This window comes from Poecile atricapillus, chromosome Z (assembly GCF_030490865.1).
Source record: "Poecile atricapillus isolate bPoeAtr1 chromosome Z, bPoeAtr1.hap1, whole genome shotgun sequence".
Classification (NCBI taxonomy): Eukaryota; Metazoa; Chordata; class Aves; order Passeriformes; family Paridae; genus Poecile; species Poecile atricapillus.
The window spans coordinates 98,027,187-98,048,132 of NC_081289.1; the positions used below are offsets into that span (position 1 = coordinate 98,027,187).

Consider the following 20,946-nt stretch of genomic DNA (forward strand, 5'->3'; position numbering starts at 1 on the left):
GACCCTCCACCCAGTGGTGACGGCAACTCATGTGTCAGACCTGAGTGGACACTCGGCCAGATACCAGTTCCTAATAAGAGAGGCAATGACACTCTTGGTAATCAAGGGGTAACAGGCATCAGAAGGAGGGCAGAAAGGAGCTAAGCTGTAATCTCTGCCCCTAGCATCACCACTCTTCAATTTCATCTCTTATTGTATCATAAACCTAACTCACACAGCAAAACTCCTTGGCTTAAGATGTGAGAAATACCTCTAGAAAACTCTATAAAATAAAGATAAATACAGTTAGACCTCAGGCTGTTCACAAAGGATGTTGGTAGCTTGTAGCTTTAAGAGGAGGTAAACCCACCAACAAACAAAAGCATAAAAAGCGATCGGGGGAAAAAACCCAAACCAAGAACAACAAACACGGCATGGAGATCACACATCATCAGCTATTTGAGTTGTAATAAATGGGGTCAGTTGAAGATGCCAAGACATCAACCCCAGGCACTCGCTCCAGAACACCACAGAGGCTGATCTTCCTTCTTCAAACCACTAGTCCAGTCAACAGTGATTTTCTAGGGTTTCAAAAGGCATTGTTACAATTTGGGAGTGGAGTGGTTGGGGTGGGGGGTTTTTTGTCACTGCTACAAAACATGAAGGGAAATGCAGGTACACATAAAATAACATTTAGCAAATGAACACTGGGAAATCAGTAGGGTACTGGCATCTTCCATAAAAGTGTCTCAGTACTTACTGTGCACACATGAGGCCAGTTCTCAAGCTGATAGAGCACTTCTGAGCTAAGGTCTTCCCAGTACATTTCCTCATAGATCTGAGGCATCTTTGATATCCTGACACCACTGCTGTACTTGCTCAGAAGCTCCTTAATGCGACTTTGAACTTCATGGACATCGGCAGCAGAAGAGCCAGGGGCAACAGTATGTGTCTCTGCAGTGTTCAAACTATCTGTTAAAAAAAATACAGCCTTGAAGTAAACACAGTCCTTCAAACAGTAAGACAGATTTTTACCTCTGTACTTAAAAACTAAACGTGGGAGCTGGCAGTATAGCACCAACTCTAAAATGTGTCTCTCCTGTCCAGCACGGCTAGTTCAGTCACTTCCTATGGCAAAGAACTTCAGAAATCTCAGACATTTAGTAACTGCCTGAAGATGAATCTTCAATCACTGTAATTATATTTGTAAGATGTTGCTACGTGTTGCTCCTGAAGGGATTCTGGAAGAAGATACAGAAACCTCTGCCCCACAGCAGCTGAGACACTGCACTAAGGCACCATGCCAAGAGGGGCACAAGGTAATTTCTTTATGAGTACAAATTCACCAAAGATATTGCATGACAACCAAGAATGTTCTTCTATATTCAGATGGGTGTACAAATCAGACCAATGATTTGCCTTTCATTCCAAGATATGTCCTGAGGAAAAATATCCACCCAGCAGGCAGCTTTTCTGTGCCACTGCATCCAAGGAAGCCCTCCAGCGGTGCAAGGAAAGTGACAACTGTTCAGATGCTCTGGGCAGTTTCATACATTGTGTGTAGGAATTAGGCAGTCATTATTCCAGGAGGAGATTCACATCACTAGCTTACCTGCTGCCTCATCTCTACTCCTCTTCTCTCTTTCGTGGGGTATATTTGCTACCAGACCTGAAGCTTCACAAATCAGGCTAACAAGTCTCAAAGAAAGCAACCATCATTTTGCAAGCCCATCAGCTGCCCAACTGTCGAGCCATGCAGGTAGAAGAGTATTTGCTGGATAGATAGATTAGCAATGCTGCTTACTCCTGAAAGCCAGGATTTCATCCTTATAACCAGATTGTTACCCTGCCAGTGAAGTTAAGCTTACTCCTTCTGTTTCCAAACTCCTCACACTGGCTTTGTGATTGGCTTTGACACTTACTGCCCAATGTTTTTCCTAGAAGACTGAGAGGCAGACAAGCAAACACACATTTCCTCAGGACAATGAAGTAAGAGTGAAAAGGTTCACTCACAGAACTTGATTCCTCATGCATACCCATTTTCATTCAAAACAGCTAAACTACTTAGATGGATTTTTTTTTTAAGATGACACCCACTCTGAGCAGTCAACAAATAATTTCTTAATGGGCATACCACTTGACTCTGTGGAAGAGCTTCTGGACAGGTGAACTTGCAGCTCCTTTTGAAACCGTGGTGGGACAGTCAGTCTCTTCTCAGACCTAAAATTTGAAAGAAAATTCCTTAGAATCATTCTTGTGTCTCTAAATAACATTGCATTTGCTTCTAAGACTTATACATACAATAAAATGCATTCCACACACTCCTAGAAAGCCTCCTGCACAAGATAAGTAGTCACAATGTCCTTGTCAGGAAGGCAAACTGATCAGCAGTAACAGGACAGATCAACAGGTGGTTTCTAGTTTTCACTAATTTTTCTCATTATTGTAAGAAACAAAACACAGTAAAAAGCCATTTGCAAAGGAAAAGCATCTAGAAACACATGACATTCAAGGTCTTTTTGTGGATGCTGTTCGTTATACAGTTTAACAGGCTCTTCTCTGAAGATGTCTCCCACTGAAAGCACACAAATGTCATGCTTGCAGGTGATCCTCTGGGGTCCCCCAGAGAGCAGTAAATTTTACTTGGGAATACAGGCACCAAAATGAGCTCCTGATACTGAAGGGGGCATAGCACTGTGTAGGTCACAAAAACCTGGAAAAAAAATCAGCTGTGGAATCATTACATACACTGCAAGCAAAAGGGAACAAGAGTTGGAGAAGAGAATTCAAAATCTAGGTAACATCTCCACCACAGCACGACAGGTTGCTCTGAACCAGGCATCTCCTGACCAGAGCAAACCCTGCACATGCACTAGGCAGGCTTTGCACAAGATCTCTGCCCAGGGGCCAGTTCTGGAATTCAGGGACAACAGTGGAGCAAGCCATAAAACCCACAAGCTGCAGAAATACCTGAGTTGATTTTCACAGCTTCACCTGGACTCTGAGAAGGTAGGACAGCAGTTCAAGTATGATGCTGAGGCTAGTTGCAACAGGAAATCAAGACCAAGTAGCCTTATGTGTCATCACACTTTTAATCAGAGCATATCCATGAGTCAGAAAGAGACCTCCCACATTCACATCTCTTCTAAGGAGCATCTTAAAAGGTTTAACACTGATTTGTCTCCTCTGCTTTTATGCTGTCCCTGATAGATGAAACCATTGTTTCTTCGTCAGCTGTGGGATATTGTACCAAAGACCATGCCTCTGTTCCAAGTCATGTCCCACAGCACTAGCTGTGAGGACAGGCACTGCCTAGCTCAGAAATTTACAAAACAGGAGTCATGTTCAGAAGTGCTACGCAGCAGCAGATCAACTAAAAGCACATTTATGAAACTCAGAAAGTACAAAAGCAAAGCCACCCACACAAAATCAAAACTTACATTCACACCTGGAACTTGCTGAGTATCTGAAAAGCCTCTTACAACACTTCATCTGCATTATATAAAACCCCTCTACTTTCTGGGCACAGCTCAGATGCCCACACAAAGCAGCAGAGTCTCTTTTTAGAAGGTGGCTGTGGCTGCCCATGCAGATGCTATGAGAAATCCAGGATCCCAATTTGTACCAGTACGGACAACTCTAAGCTGAACAGATACTCAAGCTAAAAAAGTCCTCTTAATGGAAGCAGGCTCAAAAGAGACTACTACCTTTGCTAGGCAGAAAGCAAAACAATCCTATGAAATAGCCCCATGGGTAGTGGAGACTGTCCCACTACCCCTGCCTGCCAATAGGAATCCATAGCTGTGTTCTAGTCATCCGTGCCATATACACTTACATCACTTTAAGCCCCAGATCAGATGATGTGACTGCAGGGTAGGCCAGCCAGAACTGCAGGAAAGTTCCAGTGAGGAAGAGGGCAGATGTTCCCTGCTTAAGCCATGTCATGTGAACACCCTGAAAAGGAACCTTGAACAGAGGACTGATGATTCCCTTCTGCTGCATGTAAAAGCTAATTGGATTCGGGATCCTCTCAGTATTAAAGAGACTTCATGTAGTGTCTTCCTATGCTTTTTGTTGAGGTTCCACGGTTTCCCACAATGGGCACTGACATCAGCTTTGAGCCAGTTTCAAGCCCTGCAATCATACAAGTATCGTGTAATGTGCTGCTTGCTCACACAGATCATGATGGTCATATGTCTCCAGCAATGAAATGGAATACAGCCAAACAGTGCCAGGGCCAACATGCTTCCTTTCAGTTTGTAGGTATGGACAACTCAGCTACTTGCAAGGCCTCGTGTTCCTCAGCTGCTAGAAGCCTGCTCCCAGCAAGAGGCCTCCTAACCACACCAGCAGCCAGGCCCTTCACAAATGCATGAACAGCCGTGCAGCCCTGACAAGCCCCCAAGTGTAGCTCCAGCTGAGCAGCTAGTCACATCTCACTGCCATACATTACTGCCTCACAATGAATGGAAGCGATGCCCTTCCTGCCAATTGCCTTACCTTGGTAAGGCCCATATCACCCCAGTCTACTCTTTGGCCCTTGGACAGTGCTATCTAAGCAGCAAGGCCACACGTTGGCCAGCAGCTAATGGCTCCTGCTGCTTCAAGCAAGAGGGTTCACCAAGCACCTGAACCTGTTCTCATCCATGCTGCTGCCTTCCAGCATCAAGGATCTCTGCAGTTAGCCTTACCATCAAGGTCTTTCCCTGCTTCTGAGGGTCCACAGCAACATAGTCAGGATAACCTGAGAACTTGCTGCTATAAAGACAACCCTCAGACCCTGAAACAGCATCTGCAAGAAAGCCTTGGACAACTACCTTCAGCATTTCTCTGTTGTCATGTGTGACAGAACTGGGAAGACAAACAACCTGTTCCCCTTCCACCTAGTGCTACATAGGGGCAAGCCCCTGAAGCTGTAATCATGAAAATCTCCACAAAAAATATCACAGAGTACTACAGAGGTGGGACATAGACTTTGGCAATCACAAGGAAACCACCATTTGCAGCCTCACTGAGGAGCTTCACTATGTGATACTGCATGGAGCGCAGTACATTACCTGTCAGCATCCAAACAAAGTCTGTCATTGACAGGACATTGTGTTAAGGCAAGGAACACACATCTGCCACAGCAGGACAGATATTCAACAGAAAAGGAGAAAAGAGAGATCTCTATGTGCAACCATGAGAGCATGGATGTCCTTTCCTACAATGTGGGTACATGTAAGGGCAGGGTGGTTAACAGAACGTCAAAAACTGCACACAGGTAACAGCTCACTCCAAACTGGGAAGTGGGGCAGAGAGAGTCTGTCACCTTCAGGACTTGTCTCAGTCAACCTGTGCTGTGAAGGCTCAGCCATTCTCACAAGCAAGTGCTGACACCTCTGCTGGAACAGTGCCCTCAAGTCTGTGCCAGGTAACTATGAGGCTGCTGGCAGCCCAGGATTTTTTGGGGATGCTGTTCATAATTCCACTCATTTGAACACTGTTTTTTGAAGTCAGGACCTCCTGCTTCCGAGAAGCTTTCCCTCCTGCAATTCCCAAAGTACAAGCAGCTACAACAGTTCAGGAGGTACAGAATGTCCCCAGCAGCATGAACACTTGGATCTTGCCAGTCCTGCTTCAAACTGGCCAAGTTGAAACAAATTAATCCAGTCACATGGCCACTATACAACAACCTTGTATTCAGACTATGAATCTCACCTCCCCGAACTTTCCCTTCACTATGTATCCAAGCCAAGGATAGCATTTGGACACTTTGCAAAAGCACAAGATGCCTCCTCCTCTAAAAATACATGAGCCAAAGCAGACTTTGCTTGTAGCTTCTCCTACAGTGCAGGGCAGAAACTGACAACAGAAAGAACAGCAGAATACTTACCCAAAAGAAGCTCAGGAGAGACAGCCAGAGATGAACAAAGATAACACAAGATGTGGCAGACTACATTAGGAATAGCCAGAAGAAGAGGGACATGAAACTAATTTTATTTTACGCATTACAAATCTTTAAATGCTATAAAATACTTCCTGTATTTTCCTTAGAGTATCTAACTTGGAGAAAACTCTAAGTGCTCTTTTTTGTTTTGCCTAAGGCAAGGTGCCTCTGCCTTTCAGGGAAGTGCAACTTGCCTGCACACACAGAAAAGGGAAGGCCCAAGCACAGTTGTTCCTACGTTCTGAGTCACAGCAGGATGGCTCAGTCCCTCTCTCCTCTGCACAACAGACCCCTGACAGCACATGGATTCATGCAGGGGACTGGGGCAGGATGTGCCTGTTTTCTGTGGATCTTCCAGAAAGAGTAGGCACCACAGCAGGTTTAAGCTGTTGTGCTGCTCTGGACTACTTCATAGCTACGCTGCCGTACAAGTGGCACACCAACTGCCATTGCCATTCAACACCAGGCTGACTTCCAACCCAGCCCAGGCTGGAGCCCTCCCCCTGCAGAGGATTACTGCCACAATCACAGCTCCAGCCGACTTAGCACAGCCACAATGAGCAACAGCAAACACTTTCTCACCGCTGTCAGCTGACGGCCCAGGGCAGCCGAAAACAACACAGAAAGAAATGATGGGGCAGCAGCTGACTAAGCCACCCAGATTAGAGAGGCTCAAATGGGGCTGAAAAGCAGCGTGTACCGCTAACCCAGCAGAACTGCAGCTCCAGCCCTCATCTCCAGTTCACCCAAACATGGTCAGGTGGCTCCTGGCTCCACGAACGCTGAGAAAGGACCCAAACACTGATGCTGCAACACAGAAGTCAGGCGAGAGAGAAAGAGCAGCTGCCTGAAGACAACCATCACCCTCAACACACATCACCTGTCCCTGCACACAAATCTGCTCCTCCTGCTTTCTGTCACACAACCACAGTTGTCTGGCCACAACCACTCCCTCCTGGGCCAGGGCAACAGCCCGACACTCCCTTGCTGTGACACCTTTGGCCACATTTCTCCCCAGAAAACACGGGAACAGGCCAAGAGCAGAAACCAGCTATGGCAGCATCCAAAAAGGCAAAACATCATCTGTCTCCTTCCTGGGGTTCCATCCTATGTTCTGGCTTCACCTGCTGCAAGGGCAGAAGCCTGGATTCCCACTGGATCCCAAAAGGCACTACTTACATGGTGGCATCCACAGGTCCATCACACTTAACTTCCCCTCACTTGTGTACACGCACACGCACACACACACACACTGACCTGTTTACCACAGTGACATGCCTCTGCATGGGGATTTCTTTAGGTGGTCCACTCCCAGCAGCTGAAGGTAAGGCAGATCGTGCACTCTCCACAACAGGTTTCACACCTCCACATGCCACTTCTCTGCCTCGGGGCAGGCGAGGAACAGGCCTCTTACTGCCTTCTTCTGGCATGCTCAAAGACCGAGGTTGACGCAAAGTTCCTTTGGGCTTTCCTAAAGAGTTTGCAGGTACAGCCATGAGTAGCATTCTCCTCCACCCAGTCCCCGGCACCTTCTGTACTGCCATCCAAAGGGTTTCTTCTCTACTCTGGCTTGTGGACACCTGAACTCCCACCACAGCAGATGTGGCCAAGTTATACACACAGAGGGACACACCATGTTAGCAGTGGGATAAACAAACTCTTGGTCACTTTACTGTTTATGTGCTGCATCAATTTTGAAGGTTTCAAACACTTCCAAGGGGACTGATGTTCAAGAACAGTGAACCAACCTGCCTTTATAATCCCTGTCATTCAACTGGGATATGAGCCATTAGTTCAGCTATCTAACTGGCATCCTTGTAAAAAAGCAAGAAGCAGCAAACACTTCATTACACACAACACACAATACACACAAACTGTGAGACCCACTGTTGTTCCAAGCTGCCAACCTGCAAGCAAATGGGTCTTGCCTGGGCTTAATCCCAGGCCCAATTCCACAGTCACACAACAGCACAGCAGTGAGGAAAACCTGACACACACTTTAGGAAAACACTCCTACAGCAGCTTATGCAAAAGGTAAGAGGTAAAAGGGCCAAAAATGGGCATCAGAACTTTTGTGACACTGTGGCACTGGCATCAGCAACAGGAGCTGCTGAAATAGCCACAGATGATGCTCAGGGACTCCTCACTGTGAGAAAATGGTTGAATCCTCTCAGTCCACAACAGGCCAAGGCCAGCCATAAAGAACAAGCAGGCTCATTGCCACATTTTTTGCCTGCATCTCAACCATGTTTCTCACAGAAGCAGGAGAACATGAAAGTGAAGCCACGCATCTTACAATGACTTTGTTTTTCAAGATCATTCACATCTCATATACACTCCTGAAAAAGGCTTTCCCTCTGATCATGGCTTTCAGATATAAGCACCCTTGTCAAGAACACTCATCCTCCCAAGAACTCTCCACCTGGACCATGGAACTCATGGCCGTAGGTGACACACTCACACAGCCAAGATTTTTGCTGCAGCAGCTGCACAGTACTTTCATAAAGGCAGGCCCTTTAGAGCTGCCTATGGCTTACCTGATAAACTGACTGGAGATGTGTTCTTCAGCCTCATCTGACAGTTCACCTGCCGGACTGTTTTCTTCTTGGAACTCCTCTGTCGGGCCACCAGTTGAGCAACTTGCACAGTTTCACTGCAACTAACAGCATGGCAAATGACCTTGTTGGAGCAGGAAAGAGACAGGGGAAAAAGCAGTCAGTGAGACCCATGCTCATCCACAGCCCTCAGAATTACTTGTATCCCTTTCCAAGCCTGTAACTCCTGGATCATGCAGGCCAGCAGGCAGTTCAGGAAAGGCTTCAGCAGCAGACACGGATCTTGGAGATCTCACTTATGGAAAGTCTCTGGGCTCTTTTTCCTCAAGGTCAGGATTAATAAGCAGAAGAGAGACAGTTTTCATGTTTGGACTTAGTTGTTTATCTTTTCTTATCTATTACATTCTCACAGACAGCAAGTTTGTCTGCACACTAAGCTAACAGTCTAGAAAATGGAGCCCCAGCTATCTCTTCCCAAGGCCTTTTAAGTGTCAACTACCCAATTATAAAATGCCAATTTATTTATTTTTACTTATAACCCAATAACCAAATGCTTGTGTTCCGCACTGTGGACTTCTATATCCAACCACACAATATTACTAAAATCCATGAAGAAGAAGGTGAAAGAAAAAGGCAGGTTAATGCCCTAAACTCTCCATCTTGTTGCATATATATCACTATATTCTATAATCTTAAAGTCTAAATTTCCCACTAAGTGCTGTAACACACTTCTGTTTAAACTACACACTCACAGTTTCAGTTCTATCTATCAATTTCAGAAGCCTTTTCCATGGTCTCAAACACAGTGTTCTCTTGTGGGTCTGTGCCTGTCAGCACAGAGAGCATGAAATTCTCTGTGCCTGGGGTTCCAACACTCTCCGTCTGTGAAACCCCAGAAGAAACCTCAGTGAACCTCAGAAATCAGCAAAGCAGACAAACAGAGCCTCTTCACTGCCCTTCCACATTAGGTTGGGCCCCTCTGAGAAACAGTCTGGTTTCTAACTCCCACCCCACAGGCCCACAATCTTGCCTTGTAACTCTGGGAAGCCATGGGGTTGCAGCCTATCCTTTATTCCTCCTGCCAAGGCTCACTAGAGGCTCTGGCACCACAATGACCATGTGGAGCAGTTTCCTTTGCTCCACTTACCAAAGAAACTGCACAACTATCCTGGCTGCAACAATCGCCTCACAGGCACTGGGCTGGCCCCCAACAACAGCCCATCCTTGGACAGCCATTCAACTCCTGCAAAGGCAGCTGGATGAGTACTCCTCCAGGACTCCATAACAACACAGGCAGTTACCCCAAAACTACTAAAAAAATGGAAGTCTGCAGTCTCAGTCATGTTCTGTGGTAGCGGTAGAGGTTGAGAAAGGGCCCCTTTCTCAGCAGTGCCATACGGCCAGCACTGCTGTGTTGCTAGCCATGGACTCCAGCAAACATCAGAGATGACCATTTTGTACAGGGGCAGGGCAAGAGAAACTCAGGAACTTCACCAGCACCTCTGAAATTTAGCAAACAGCAGCTCCAAAAAGCATCTTTTCTCACAACCAAGACAGGGCTGTCAAAGAGGAAAAACAAGAAAAACAAGACATTGCTAAGCAGCAACAGCTTGTTCCAGGGATCTTCTCAAGTCTCCCAGCGTGACCCAAACAGCCCAGCAAAATATGGGCAATGGATGATGACACTAGAAACCAGGCACCTCTTCCTGCAGTGCTCTCCAGCTCCTCTTCCTCCTCCTCTGCCACACACCCAGCACCTTTGCTGGGCTGGCTCAACACAGAGCCACTGCAGGGAGGGTCTCTCCTTCTGAGGGACAGCTCTCCTACCCCAGGAGCTCCAGCTTAAAAATCAGACAGTGTCCCTGCTGCACAGTCAGCACTAATAAAAACAGCAATCCAGCATTCTCACCACTGTAGTGATTAAACACCAGGAATCACAGAAAACTTGAGGTTGGTAAACATTGCTACAGTCTATGGTATACAGTATGTTTACTTAAAGCAGCATCAACTAGACCTAGTTAGGTGGTGGAATATCCCCAGGGATGAAGAACTCTCAGTCACCCTGGACATCTTCTTCTATTGTTTAGCCAGCCTCACGGTAAAAAAGTGGGCTGTTTAATGTTTACATGGGACTGCTTTTATTTCACTCTCCTTCTGTTGTCTCTTGTCTGTTCACTGAATACCAATGAGAACTGGAGATGGAGTCTGGCTCTGTGGTTTTTTCACTCCCTTTAAGAAATATATGGATAAGATTTCCCTGAGCTTTCTCTTTTCCAGCACAAACAATCCCTGCTCTCTCAGCCCCGTATCAGAGATTTTATGTTCCAGCCCCTTCCTAACCTTCACAATCATTCCATGAACTTGCTTTAGTGTGGCCATGTTTGTCTTGAGAAGCTTAGAACAAGATGTGGTTTCACTGCTGCTGAGCAAAGGAGAATAATCACCTCTGTCAGAGTGCTGGCAACTCTTCCTAATGAATCCCAGTAGGCTGTTGGTCTCCTTTTCTGCAATGACACCCTGCTTACTATGAACTTTGCACCCACCAGAACTCCAGGGCATTTCTCTTACAAGCTACCTTTCATCTGGTCAACCTCAAAACTATACAGGAGCATAGGGTTTTTCTTCCCCAGGTGCAGGACTTGGCATTTCTCTATACTGAACTACAAAGAATTCCTGCTACTCCAATTCTCCAGCTTCTTGAGATCCCTCTGAACAAGTACATTTGTCTGCTCTATCAGTCTCTCCTGTCATCTACGCATTTTCTAAGGATGACCTCTGTCCCATCACCTTGGTCATTCATGACCATGTTGGACAGCAGTTTCTGAGCATCTACTCCTAGGGCACATCACTTTGAAGTGGTCTCCCAATGGGTTTTGTTACAGAAGAGGATATTACAATCCCCACCAAAATTCAGTTAAACTACATCCAATGCTCTCCATTCAACCAACCATCTCAATTTGAAAGGGTACTTCTTTGGTCACATATGATTTTCACTTGGTAAACCCTTACTGACATTCCTTGTCTTTTAAGTGCCTGGAACAGCTTTCCAGGATTACACACTCAACGACTTTCCCACAGTTCAACATCAGGCTGATCTTCCCACCCTTCCTGGTGAGGGGCAGTGCTTTCTTTCAGTCCTCAAGAACCTCCCACGAACTACCATAACCTTTCCAAGGTAACTGACACCTGTGGGTGCACTGCAATAATCTTGTGGACTTGTGCACATTCCATTTTTCCAAATGTTCCCTATCTTAATCTTCCCCAACAAGGTTAAGAATTCCTTGCCCTGCACTTTCCTCTACCTATTTCTATAGTATCTCTATACTCCTTCCATCTCATTCAATTCTGTTTCTACCTCCTGTGTGCATGCCTGTAATGGTAGATTTAAGACAGGAGCTCCTTCTTCACCCACGTGTACCTTCTCCAACCTTGCTTAAGACAGAGACTTTGTCATATAGCAGCCTGTACCTGAGTCATAACACATCTTTGTGAAAGGTGAACCTGAAATCCTTCACTCTTCACCCTTTCACAGATGTCTATGAAACAATGCTCTTTGACTATGGACTTGATAATGCTTTAGTGAAGTAAAACACAGCAAAAGGCTGAAGGTCCTCATCTGCTGTACCTTCTTTCTTCCAATTTTCCTGTTGGTCCTGTATCCCTGTCCCTGTTTCTTCCCATTGCCTGTACACTTAACCAGCTATTTTAAGGACTTTCTTTGGAAGCACTTTCTCAAAACTGGCAGTGCCCTGGGAGCACTGGTTCTCAAGTGGAGAGACACTTTGTCTTGGTCTTCATGTTATTCAAATAATCAATAGTAAACACAGTCGTTCTTAGGTCCATGTACATTCGTTCGGTCAGCATCTGTGCAATCCCCCCAGGCTGCTTCTCCCTGCTTCCACCTCATGCATGCTTCCATTTATGGCTCAGCTTTGGCAGTGCTCCTGGCCCTCTTTGCTTTTTTCCCCAGTCATTGGAATATACCATTCTTCAAACTGGAGGAGGCAATCCTTGAAAGCTCACTACCTTTCCTGGATCATTCTCTTCAGGACTGTATTCCATAAGTCTCCCAAGCAGATTCTTGAACAGGCCAAAGTCTGCTCTCCTGAAGTCCTGCATTGCTGATGCTACTTTTTGCTTTGTTTCTCTCCTTTCAGGCTTACAGACACCATCTAACCACAGACAGGGCTCTTCCTAGCCTTTACATCTGCAATTGTTGTTCCTTGTTTTCAAGGACCGTGTCCAGCAGAGCATTTCTCCTCATTGATTCATTGTATGTGTCAGGATGTTGAGAGCAGCAGACCCCAGAAACAACCTGGATTGCTCATACTTGGATGTCTTCTCCCTACAGCAGGTATGGCAGTGGCCCAAGTCCCCCATGAGGATGAAAGCCCACAAATGAAAGGCTTCTTGCAGCTGTCAAATGAAGGCATTGTCTGCTTTCTCCACCACCTCTTCCCACCTAAGCCATTTTTAACAGACAGCCAACACATTTCCCATACACTGGTCTGTCACTACTCATAAGGTCTTGCTATCTCATCATCTGTCCCAAGACAGCTCCCAGCATCCCCACTGCTCCCAAACTCAAAAGGTCTCACAGGAACTCCTCCTATTCACCACTGCAGCCTGTAACTCCTCAGCAGCCAATGTCAACCCACAGCAGCATGCTGGATGTGTGACCTGTTGCAACAACTCTCCATGACTTCAAAAGAGATCACAGCCCTGAACAACACAAAGATCTCTAGTTTCTTCTGGTTGTACCCAAGCTGTGGACAGTTTTGTGCTGGCACTTCAAAGATATGTCTGGTTGTGCACACTTCCAGAAAAGCATATGAGGGCCTTCCACAAACTCCTAGCTAATGGGAGTGGATGCATGGGATAGATCATTTGACCTTTGTTCTCATAGTCTCAATACAAAAGTTTTTTGTCCCTATACAGTTTATCATAGTTTTTTAAATGCACATTTTCACATCTTTGGTACACTTCAGGTTTTTCCTGTCACTAACGTTCTAAGAGATTTTCAGCATTTCCTTCCCTTGTTTCATAGCTACAAAATTTAACAAAATAGTTTGAATTAAAATGAATTTAGATGTAAAAGGGGGTGGTTTGCATGAGCAGAGCAAAGCAGTCTTCAAATTTCTCCTTTTGAAGGGGCTTAATTATTCAAGCAGAAGTCAAAGTTTTCTTACAGGAAGGTGCAACAACACCCCTCTTAAAAATGAATATGAAGCAAAGCAAAGTAGGGTTCCTTGAAATTATACAATCACCTGTTGCAGGTACACAGTATTTCAATGAGTCCCCTTGCAGTGCTTTCTGCACGCTGAACTTAATTCTCATCTTCTGCGGAAATTAGGGGATGTATCTACTGCCTAAAGAAAAAGTCATCAGCTTTAATCTTTCCCACATTGTTCAAGACAGCTAAATTAGTGTTCAGTAGCAAGCGGAACAAAGGACAATTTATATCATTGCCCTCCCAAGATAATCAGTCTGTTCAGCCTCAGTTACCTAGCTAATATTCACCTCCCACAAATACTTTAGGCAGCACGTATCATGTGGCACTTTAAGATGAATTTGTATTATTTACTGCCTACTTTATACTATTCCTTGTTGAATACAATTCTTGTGGCACGTCTTGGACAGCTGTCCTAGCAGTAAGGAAAGTCCTTTTAAGACTATCTAGGCTGCAGTCAGGAACATCAACTGCTACCAGACCCCTGGATGTGCATGTCTTTGCTGTCCTGCCCCACTGCCCACCAGGGGATTAAAAGAAGAGGCTGAACATTTTGGAAGTCAGGGTACTCCAGAGCCATGAAGAGAGAATGGCTGGCTGTGTGCTCTTGCAGTGGCCTTGTGTGGACTCTGAGCTATGGTATCAGCCTATAATGGAGCTCAAGTATGCTGGAGAGAGGTTAACAAAGAGAATAGGCTTATGATGACATGTAGCCCAGGTCCTGTAGCAAGAAAGCACATGGGAGCAGTCCCAGGTAGCTTAGCAGCCCACATCAGTGCATAATTATGTTTGCCACCCTCTGCTTAATGTCTGCCATGGGGACACTATGGACAGTGGCAACAGGAGGGGCATCAAGCAGAAATGTCGGCTCAGTCTTTGCACCTCTCCTACCTCCCAGGTGTTCAACAAATGCTTCCTCTCAGCTGTTTCAGCCATGCACAGTTGGCACTTCTGAACCAGAGTGAGTCCTCAACTACCTCAAGTGCCCTGTTTAGTCACTTTCTCCTTTTTCACCTCCTAAAGCCACATTTCACTGTCTTGTAACAGCTGCCACAAGGAAGTGACTGCCTGTAGTGCCATCCAAGAGTTCACAAGGCTCTCAGCACACATCGTATTAGTGGATAAACTAGGATCTCAAGGGAATAGGAGGATACCAGATTACACACTGCAAGGCCCTAGTTAGAAACAGATGGCTATCTGCCAGAACCACCACAAGGAAGCATTTAATTGCAGGATCACAAATGCTCCCAGACCTGAGGTACCTGCAATCCTGTTACTGATGCAGCTGCAGCTGAGGCAGGCTTTGGAGAAAAAGAAGCCCAAACTTGCTTATCTGCTGTAAAAGGGCAAATTCTGATGTAAATATGTAGAAAGGGAACCTGTTGCTTAAAAACAGCCACATTTCCACGTATCAGAACAAAACCCAGGATACCTCTCACCGTATTCTCACCACACAGCTAACGAGTTCCCAGATGCTATCCCAATCCAGCTGAGCAAACAAGGAAGCTCAGTCTTAAGTCCTGTCTCTTCAGACCTGCAATGACAGCTGTACATTGTGACAAATATCCATTAGCTTTTTTGCTCTGCCTCAGGCTACAAAGACTTCAGGAACCCAGATATAGCTCCAACAAGGGAGAGGCTTCAAGCCTGTCACGCAGATTATCTGCAAGTCACACAGCTACACCAGCTATCAAGAGAATGCATTTTGACTTCAAATCAGGAAGTCCAGACTATTGGGCAAGCTGCTTCAAAGCTGGCAGCCACCAGGAGACACCGGTTAGACACCTGCAGCATGAGCAAGGAATAAAGGACAGCTCTTCTACCACACCAATCCTCTGCTAAGATCTGCTTCTCCTTCCTGATCTGCGTGACGACCCTTTATCCCTTGCATGCTTGCCAAACTGAGGCACTGCTTGCAACTGCTGCAGCAAGGTAGCTCACCTACAGGAGCTCTTCCTCACTGCAGCACATATTTGCAGTCCTGTTACACTGCAACCCATAAAAAACATGAATACTAAGTCCAAAGCATGCACTGTCAGGCTTATAAGCAACAGCACTTAACAGTTTCACTGTAAAAAAAAAAAAAAAAAAAGATGCTAAACCCCACCGAGAAGAGATGATTAACACACACAAGTAAACCTTCTTTAAGGTCCCAGGACAAGCCACTAGTATCTCCTCCAAAGTCAGAAATGCTGAGAAAGGGGCAAGATCTCCACAGTCATGCAAATGATCTTTCCATACAGAATTCACATTTCCAGGAAAAAGCTCTGCAACCTTACACCTTTTGCATAGACAACCTTGGGTCTGGAATGCAGAGGCAGGAAAATAAGGAGCACTTAGTATCTCATGTCACAGCTTCCACCTCTCCCAGAATTAGTGCAACATATGCATGCTACAGAAATCCACAGGACAAAAGGAGGTAAAGCTATGAACCAGGAACATTGTGCAATCACAAAAGCAATTTCTGAACTGTAACTGATTCTTACCTCTCCCATTTTGTTCTCTTCCATTCTGACCACTCCTGGGATACTCTCCAAGTAGCCTTCCAGTGTGTCATATCCTAGGTGCCTGAAGGGAATCAACTCATTGGTCAGGGATCTGTATTCACTCTGAAGTTCTGACAAACGTATGCCATTTTTAAAGGCATGAAGAACAGCTCGCAAGGCTTTTGCAACAAATTCTGGCTCCTGCATCTTCACCTATACGCCTGCCTCCAAAAGAAAGAAAAAGGGGGGAAAAAAAGCATTTTTATATACACAAACAAAAATCACTGGCTTTTACTATTCAAACTCCCTCCCCCTACAAGCTAGAATGCACAACGCAGTGGGTCATCTCTGGAGACCATAATACTTCTGGGTAGATAGAGCTGTAGGGCCACGGTTGTGCAAGGCAAGCATAATACGGTATGAAACACACACGGCATGACATTGTCAAAAAGTGCTGACAAAGGAGCACAGCAGCCATCATGCACATGTTAGCTCTGCCAATCATGAGGCCACACGGCCAGAAGAGGGGTGGGCACTGTTAAGCAACTGACCTACCACAGACAAGTACCAGATACTGTACCTGGGACAGGGCAATTCTGGATGTGTGTATAACTGGGGAATGAAAGGCACTCTGGAAAGTGGCCTGCGGGTCCTGCCAATGGGAAGCTGAACATGGTTCAGCAGTGCCCTGGCAGCCAGGAGTGCCACCTGTGTCCTGGGGTGCATCAGGCACAGCATCACAGACGGGCAAGGGAGGGATTGTCCTGCTCTGCTCTGCACCGGGGTGGCCTCACCTCGAGTGCTGGGGCGGGTCTGGGTGCCACACAAAGAAAGACATTAAGCTGTTAATAGAGTGTCCAAAGCGGGGCAACAAAGATGGTGAAGGGCTGTGAGGGGAACCAATATGAGGAGTGGCTGAGGTCACTTGGTCTGCTCAGACTAGAGAAGACTGAGGAGAGACCTCATTGCAGTCTACAGCTTCCTTGTCAGGGGAAGAGGAGCGGCAGACACAGATATCCATACTCTTGTGACCAGTGACAGGACCCAAGGGAATGGCCCAAAGTTCTGTCAGAGGAAGTTTAGGTTGGATATAAAGATAAAGTTCTTCACCCAGAGGGTGACTAGAGCACTAGAACAGGCTCCCCAGGAAAGTGGCCACAGCACCAGGTCTGACGGCTCAAGAAGCACTTGGACAATGGTGTAAGGCACACGGTGTGATTCAGAGTCTCCTGCACAGGACCAGGAGTTGGATTATGTGTGTCCCCCTCCAGTTCTGGATATTCTGTGATTTGATGACACCTTACTAGCTGTGGGGCCAGAACTCCCACCGAAAGTGAGACAGATCACAACCACCACCTGCTGTCACAGCGCCCTGCACTCTGAGGTGGGGGTGTCCCTCTAGAGGGACCAGAGCTCCTCTGCATGCCCCTGAGCCAGAACCTGCACCAATGTACATGTCTCAACTCCACCATGGAAACAGCATGCATCTGGGGCATGCAATGTCTTACCCACAAGTGTACAACGCCTCGATTCCATAGACTCTTCAGAGCGAAAACACAACTTAAGTCCACAGGCACGTGATCCTCTGACACAGGTATTTTGTCCTGGCCTTCTGTTTTTTCAACCTCTGTTGCTCATGTCTGGTAGGGCCATGGGATGCCCAGAGCCTGCCCCAGGGGTACGCATTACATGACCATCCCACTGGGCTCTGCCCAGGCATGGAACCTTCTCAGCCTGGACTGAGGGACAGACAGGGGACATGACACAGGCCTTCCTGAGGCCTGCCTGGTGGTCACCTCACACAGCTCCACAGCCCTCGGGCATTTCCCAGGGCTCTGTGACACCTCTTGGCTCTTCCCCAAACAGCTCAGTGCTTTTTCTGCAGCCATGCAAAGCGGAAGGCCCAAACCTACCTTTTATCTTTGTGCAATGCATTTCATTCACATCTACAGACTCATTCCATCAGCTCTGAAGAAAGACTGCTTTATCTACCTCAGCCTTAGATTTTACCATTACAAATGTCTCATTTTATATACCTCTAGAAGTATATAGAACTAGCATATCTAAATATAAATTTACTGATTCACTTCTTCATACAGACATCTCTAACTAGCTACGTAATCCGTGCCTGTGCTGCATATAAACATTTTGATATCTGACTACTACTTCCTGGTACAAGGAAGCAGGAGCTGCAGCACTGAACAAAATGGCAGCTCCCTCCCACAAAATGGTGGCAGAAACCTTCCAGCCAGGGCTCTGGCCCAGGAAGCCTGGGCAGCGCTGCAGGCAGTTCCAAAGCGGGAGCCAGCGCTACCTAAAGCCCTCCCAGCCCCTCAACTCACAGGCCTGCACACACACAGGGCTTCCCCAGGAACACCCAGCTACACCCACGGAACACTGGCCAGCGCCAGGCACAAGTGCTGCAGGGCAGGCTCTGTGCTCCCCGCTGGGCCTCCTCCTCCTGGGTGCTCACTCACCACAGGGACACTCCTGCCACTGGAACCTCCCTGCCACGGCCATGGACCAAAGCCACATAGAACTCTCACACAACTCAGCAACAACCCTCATCTCAAAGCGTGTACTGCACACAGGCTACAGTCCAACACTGAGCACAGCACACTGGGGCACCTCAAACGCCAGGTCTTCACCCCCCAGCAATTCATGTGCAACACAAGCAGAGCCTGTGCTTCGGGAGAAGGCCACCTCACTCTCCTCAACATGCTCCAGCTCTAGGCACACCACCAGAGTGCCCCTCCTCCAGCACACCAAGGCGAGCAATGGATGCCTGCACGAGGCTCTCTCACATCTGCAGTGCTGCCACGAGGGATCCTGTGAAAGGCTGGTCTGCAGGCTCTCTGCAGAAGAGACTCTCTCCCATCACCGCTTCCCTTCCTGGGGAAGTCACCCTGGGCAACAACACACCAAGTCCAAAAGGAAGAGAAATCCCAACCCTCAGCACATTTCAGATTCCACCACACACGCTTCGGTCTCTCCCTTCCTGCACCCAACTTCACGATGCTCCAGCTCCAGGACCAGGCAATGAGGCACAGCATCAAATCCTTTTCTGCACCGTTCCTTTAACAGTTTCACTTCATGCACACACACAGCACTCTACCAACCCAACCGTACCTCTTTCTCTTCACACTTATATTTGCACACAGGTACACCCATGTCCCTGCAACCACACAGCCAATTCATGTCTTCACACACACAACACATGGTTCTTTCACCCTGCAGTTTCTGCCCTTGCTGCTCCAGCAGGTTTCACTGACTGACTCTGCAACAATGCCTCAGCAACACCTGCCCTCATATCTGTCCTCTGCCTAACACAGGCACTGCCCAGGAGGAGGAGGAGCACACGCTGAACCTGCACATCTCCACACAGCAGTGGGCAAATCTACACTGGCCACTTGCATTCTCTCTCATCCTTTCAGAGACTTTGCAGCTGGTGCTCTGAGCTTCAAAGAAGACGTGATTGCCACCTGCCAGAAGAAAAAGACACACGAGGTTCATATCTCCTTTGGACCCTCTCAGTTTCAAATGATGTCATGCACCATAAAAATGTGTAAGTGGTGTAAAGTCCTGATCGTATTAAAAAAATCCTGAACACTCAAGCATTGAGAACTACAGCAAAAAATGCTGCTCTGTCTACAACTGTGTTTCAAGCCACATTCATTCAAGAGACATGGAAAAGCTGATGATAAACTTTTTGGGTACTTTTTGTCTACCGTTTTGTCTCTTTTAAATAATAGATGCAATGTCAGTATCAGACATATTAGTTGTAACCAATACAATAGTAGGATTAGATCAGAAATAGCAAATGACATATTATAAAGTCTATACCCCTAAACTATATTGTAAGGAGTAGTTACAAGGACAAGTTAAATGAGCTGACAGATACTAGGGTACAAAGGTTAAACTGAATCCAGTCTCAACCCACACCTTACAATCTTCCCATTCCTACAGTCAGCAGTTACGCACACTTTTAAGGCAGTAATTGTGACAACACCGATATATTAACAGAAAGCTACACGTCTCAGAGTATCTTCCGAAGATTTTTAAAAATAGTTTTTGAGCTAAGCTGCTTTAACATTAGGTCGTTCAGCAGTTATGACATTCTTCCGGCGGTTCACTGCCTCCAGACAGCAGGACACTTCACTGGAAACAGAGCCCGAGTCGCCTCATCATCACTAAGTCAGCGCACATCGCTCAAATCACCACTGCCAGCATCTGAACTGAAACTTTCTTTAGAATGCTCAGAACGGATGATCCGCGCTGCGGATCATTAGCCAGGGTATGGAAAAGAGAAAATGCGGACAGCTCTCCCGCAGGGAGGGATGAACTCCTGGAAGCTTCACTTTTCGCAGGCTACAAACACTCCCCTGAGGAACACAGGTCTCCGAAGGCATAAAGCATCCACTAACCCGCTAAAGACGGGACACTGTCACCGCACAGACTCTGAGGAGGAGCAGCCTCCCACTGGCTGGCAGCGCCCGCTCCTCCGCGCTGCCTCTCCTCTCAGACCGCGAGGACTTACGCCCGGCGGGGTTCCGCTTCTTCCTTCCCACTTCCTCCACCCAGGACTTTCGGACTCTTCCCGTGCTGCTGCCGCAGCCGCCAAAGGCCGGGCCGGGGCCTGGCGGAGCCGCCGCCTCCGTGCGCGGGCCCGAGGACTGAGGGGCTGCGCGGCCGCTCCCGGCGCCGCCGCCCAACCGGCCCGGTCCCCCCCGCCCGCCGTTGAGCGGGCCGGCCCGGCCGCCGCCTCCG

The 20,946-nt window shown here is 47.1% G+C and overlaps 1 protein-coding gene across 6 annotated transcripts in view; it reads right to left on the reverse strand.

Moving 5' to 3' along the window:
- The window catches only part of TDRD7 (tudor domain containing 7), a 47,052-nt gene extending 26,106 nt beyond the window's left edge, over positions 1-20,946 (reverse strand). For 2 of the 6 annotated variants that reach the window (XM_058864782.1, XM_058864776.1), the window contains exons 1-6: positions 20,717-20,946; positions 16,180-16,400; positions 8,446-8,587; positions 7,166-7,379; positions 2,114-2,199; positions 740-951 (exon numbers count right to left, since the gene is read on the reverse strand). In XM_058864782.1, the coding sequence (XP_058720765.1) occupies positions 740-951; positions 2,114-2,199; positions 7,166-7,379; positions 8,446-8,587; positions 16,180-16,386 (861 nt within the window). In that variant the 5' untranslated portion in view covers positions 16,387-16,400; positions 20,717-20,946. Of the gene's footprint in view, positions 1-739; positions 952-2,113; positions 2,200-7,165; positions 7,380-8,445; positions 8,588-16,179; positions 16,405-17,687; positions 18,248-20,603 lie in introns of those variants that run through there. The other 4 variants (XM_058864781.1, XM_058864778.1, XM_058864779.1 and 1 more) reach the window with 4 other exon arrangements.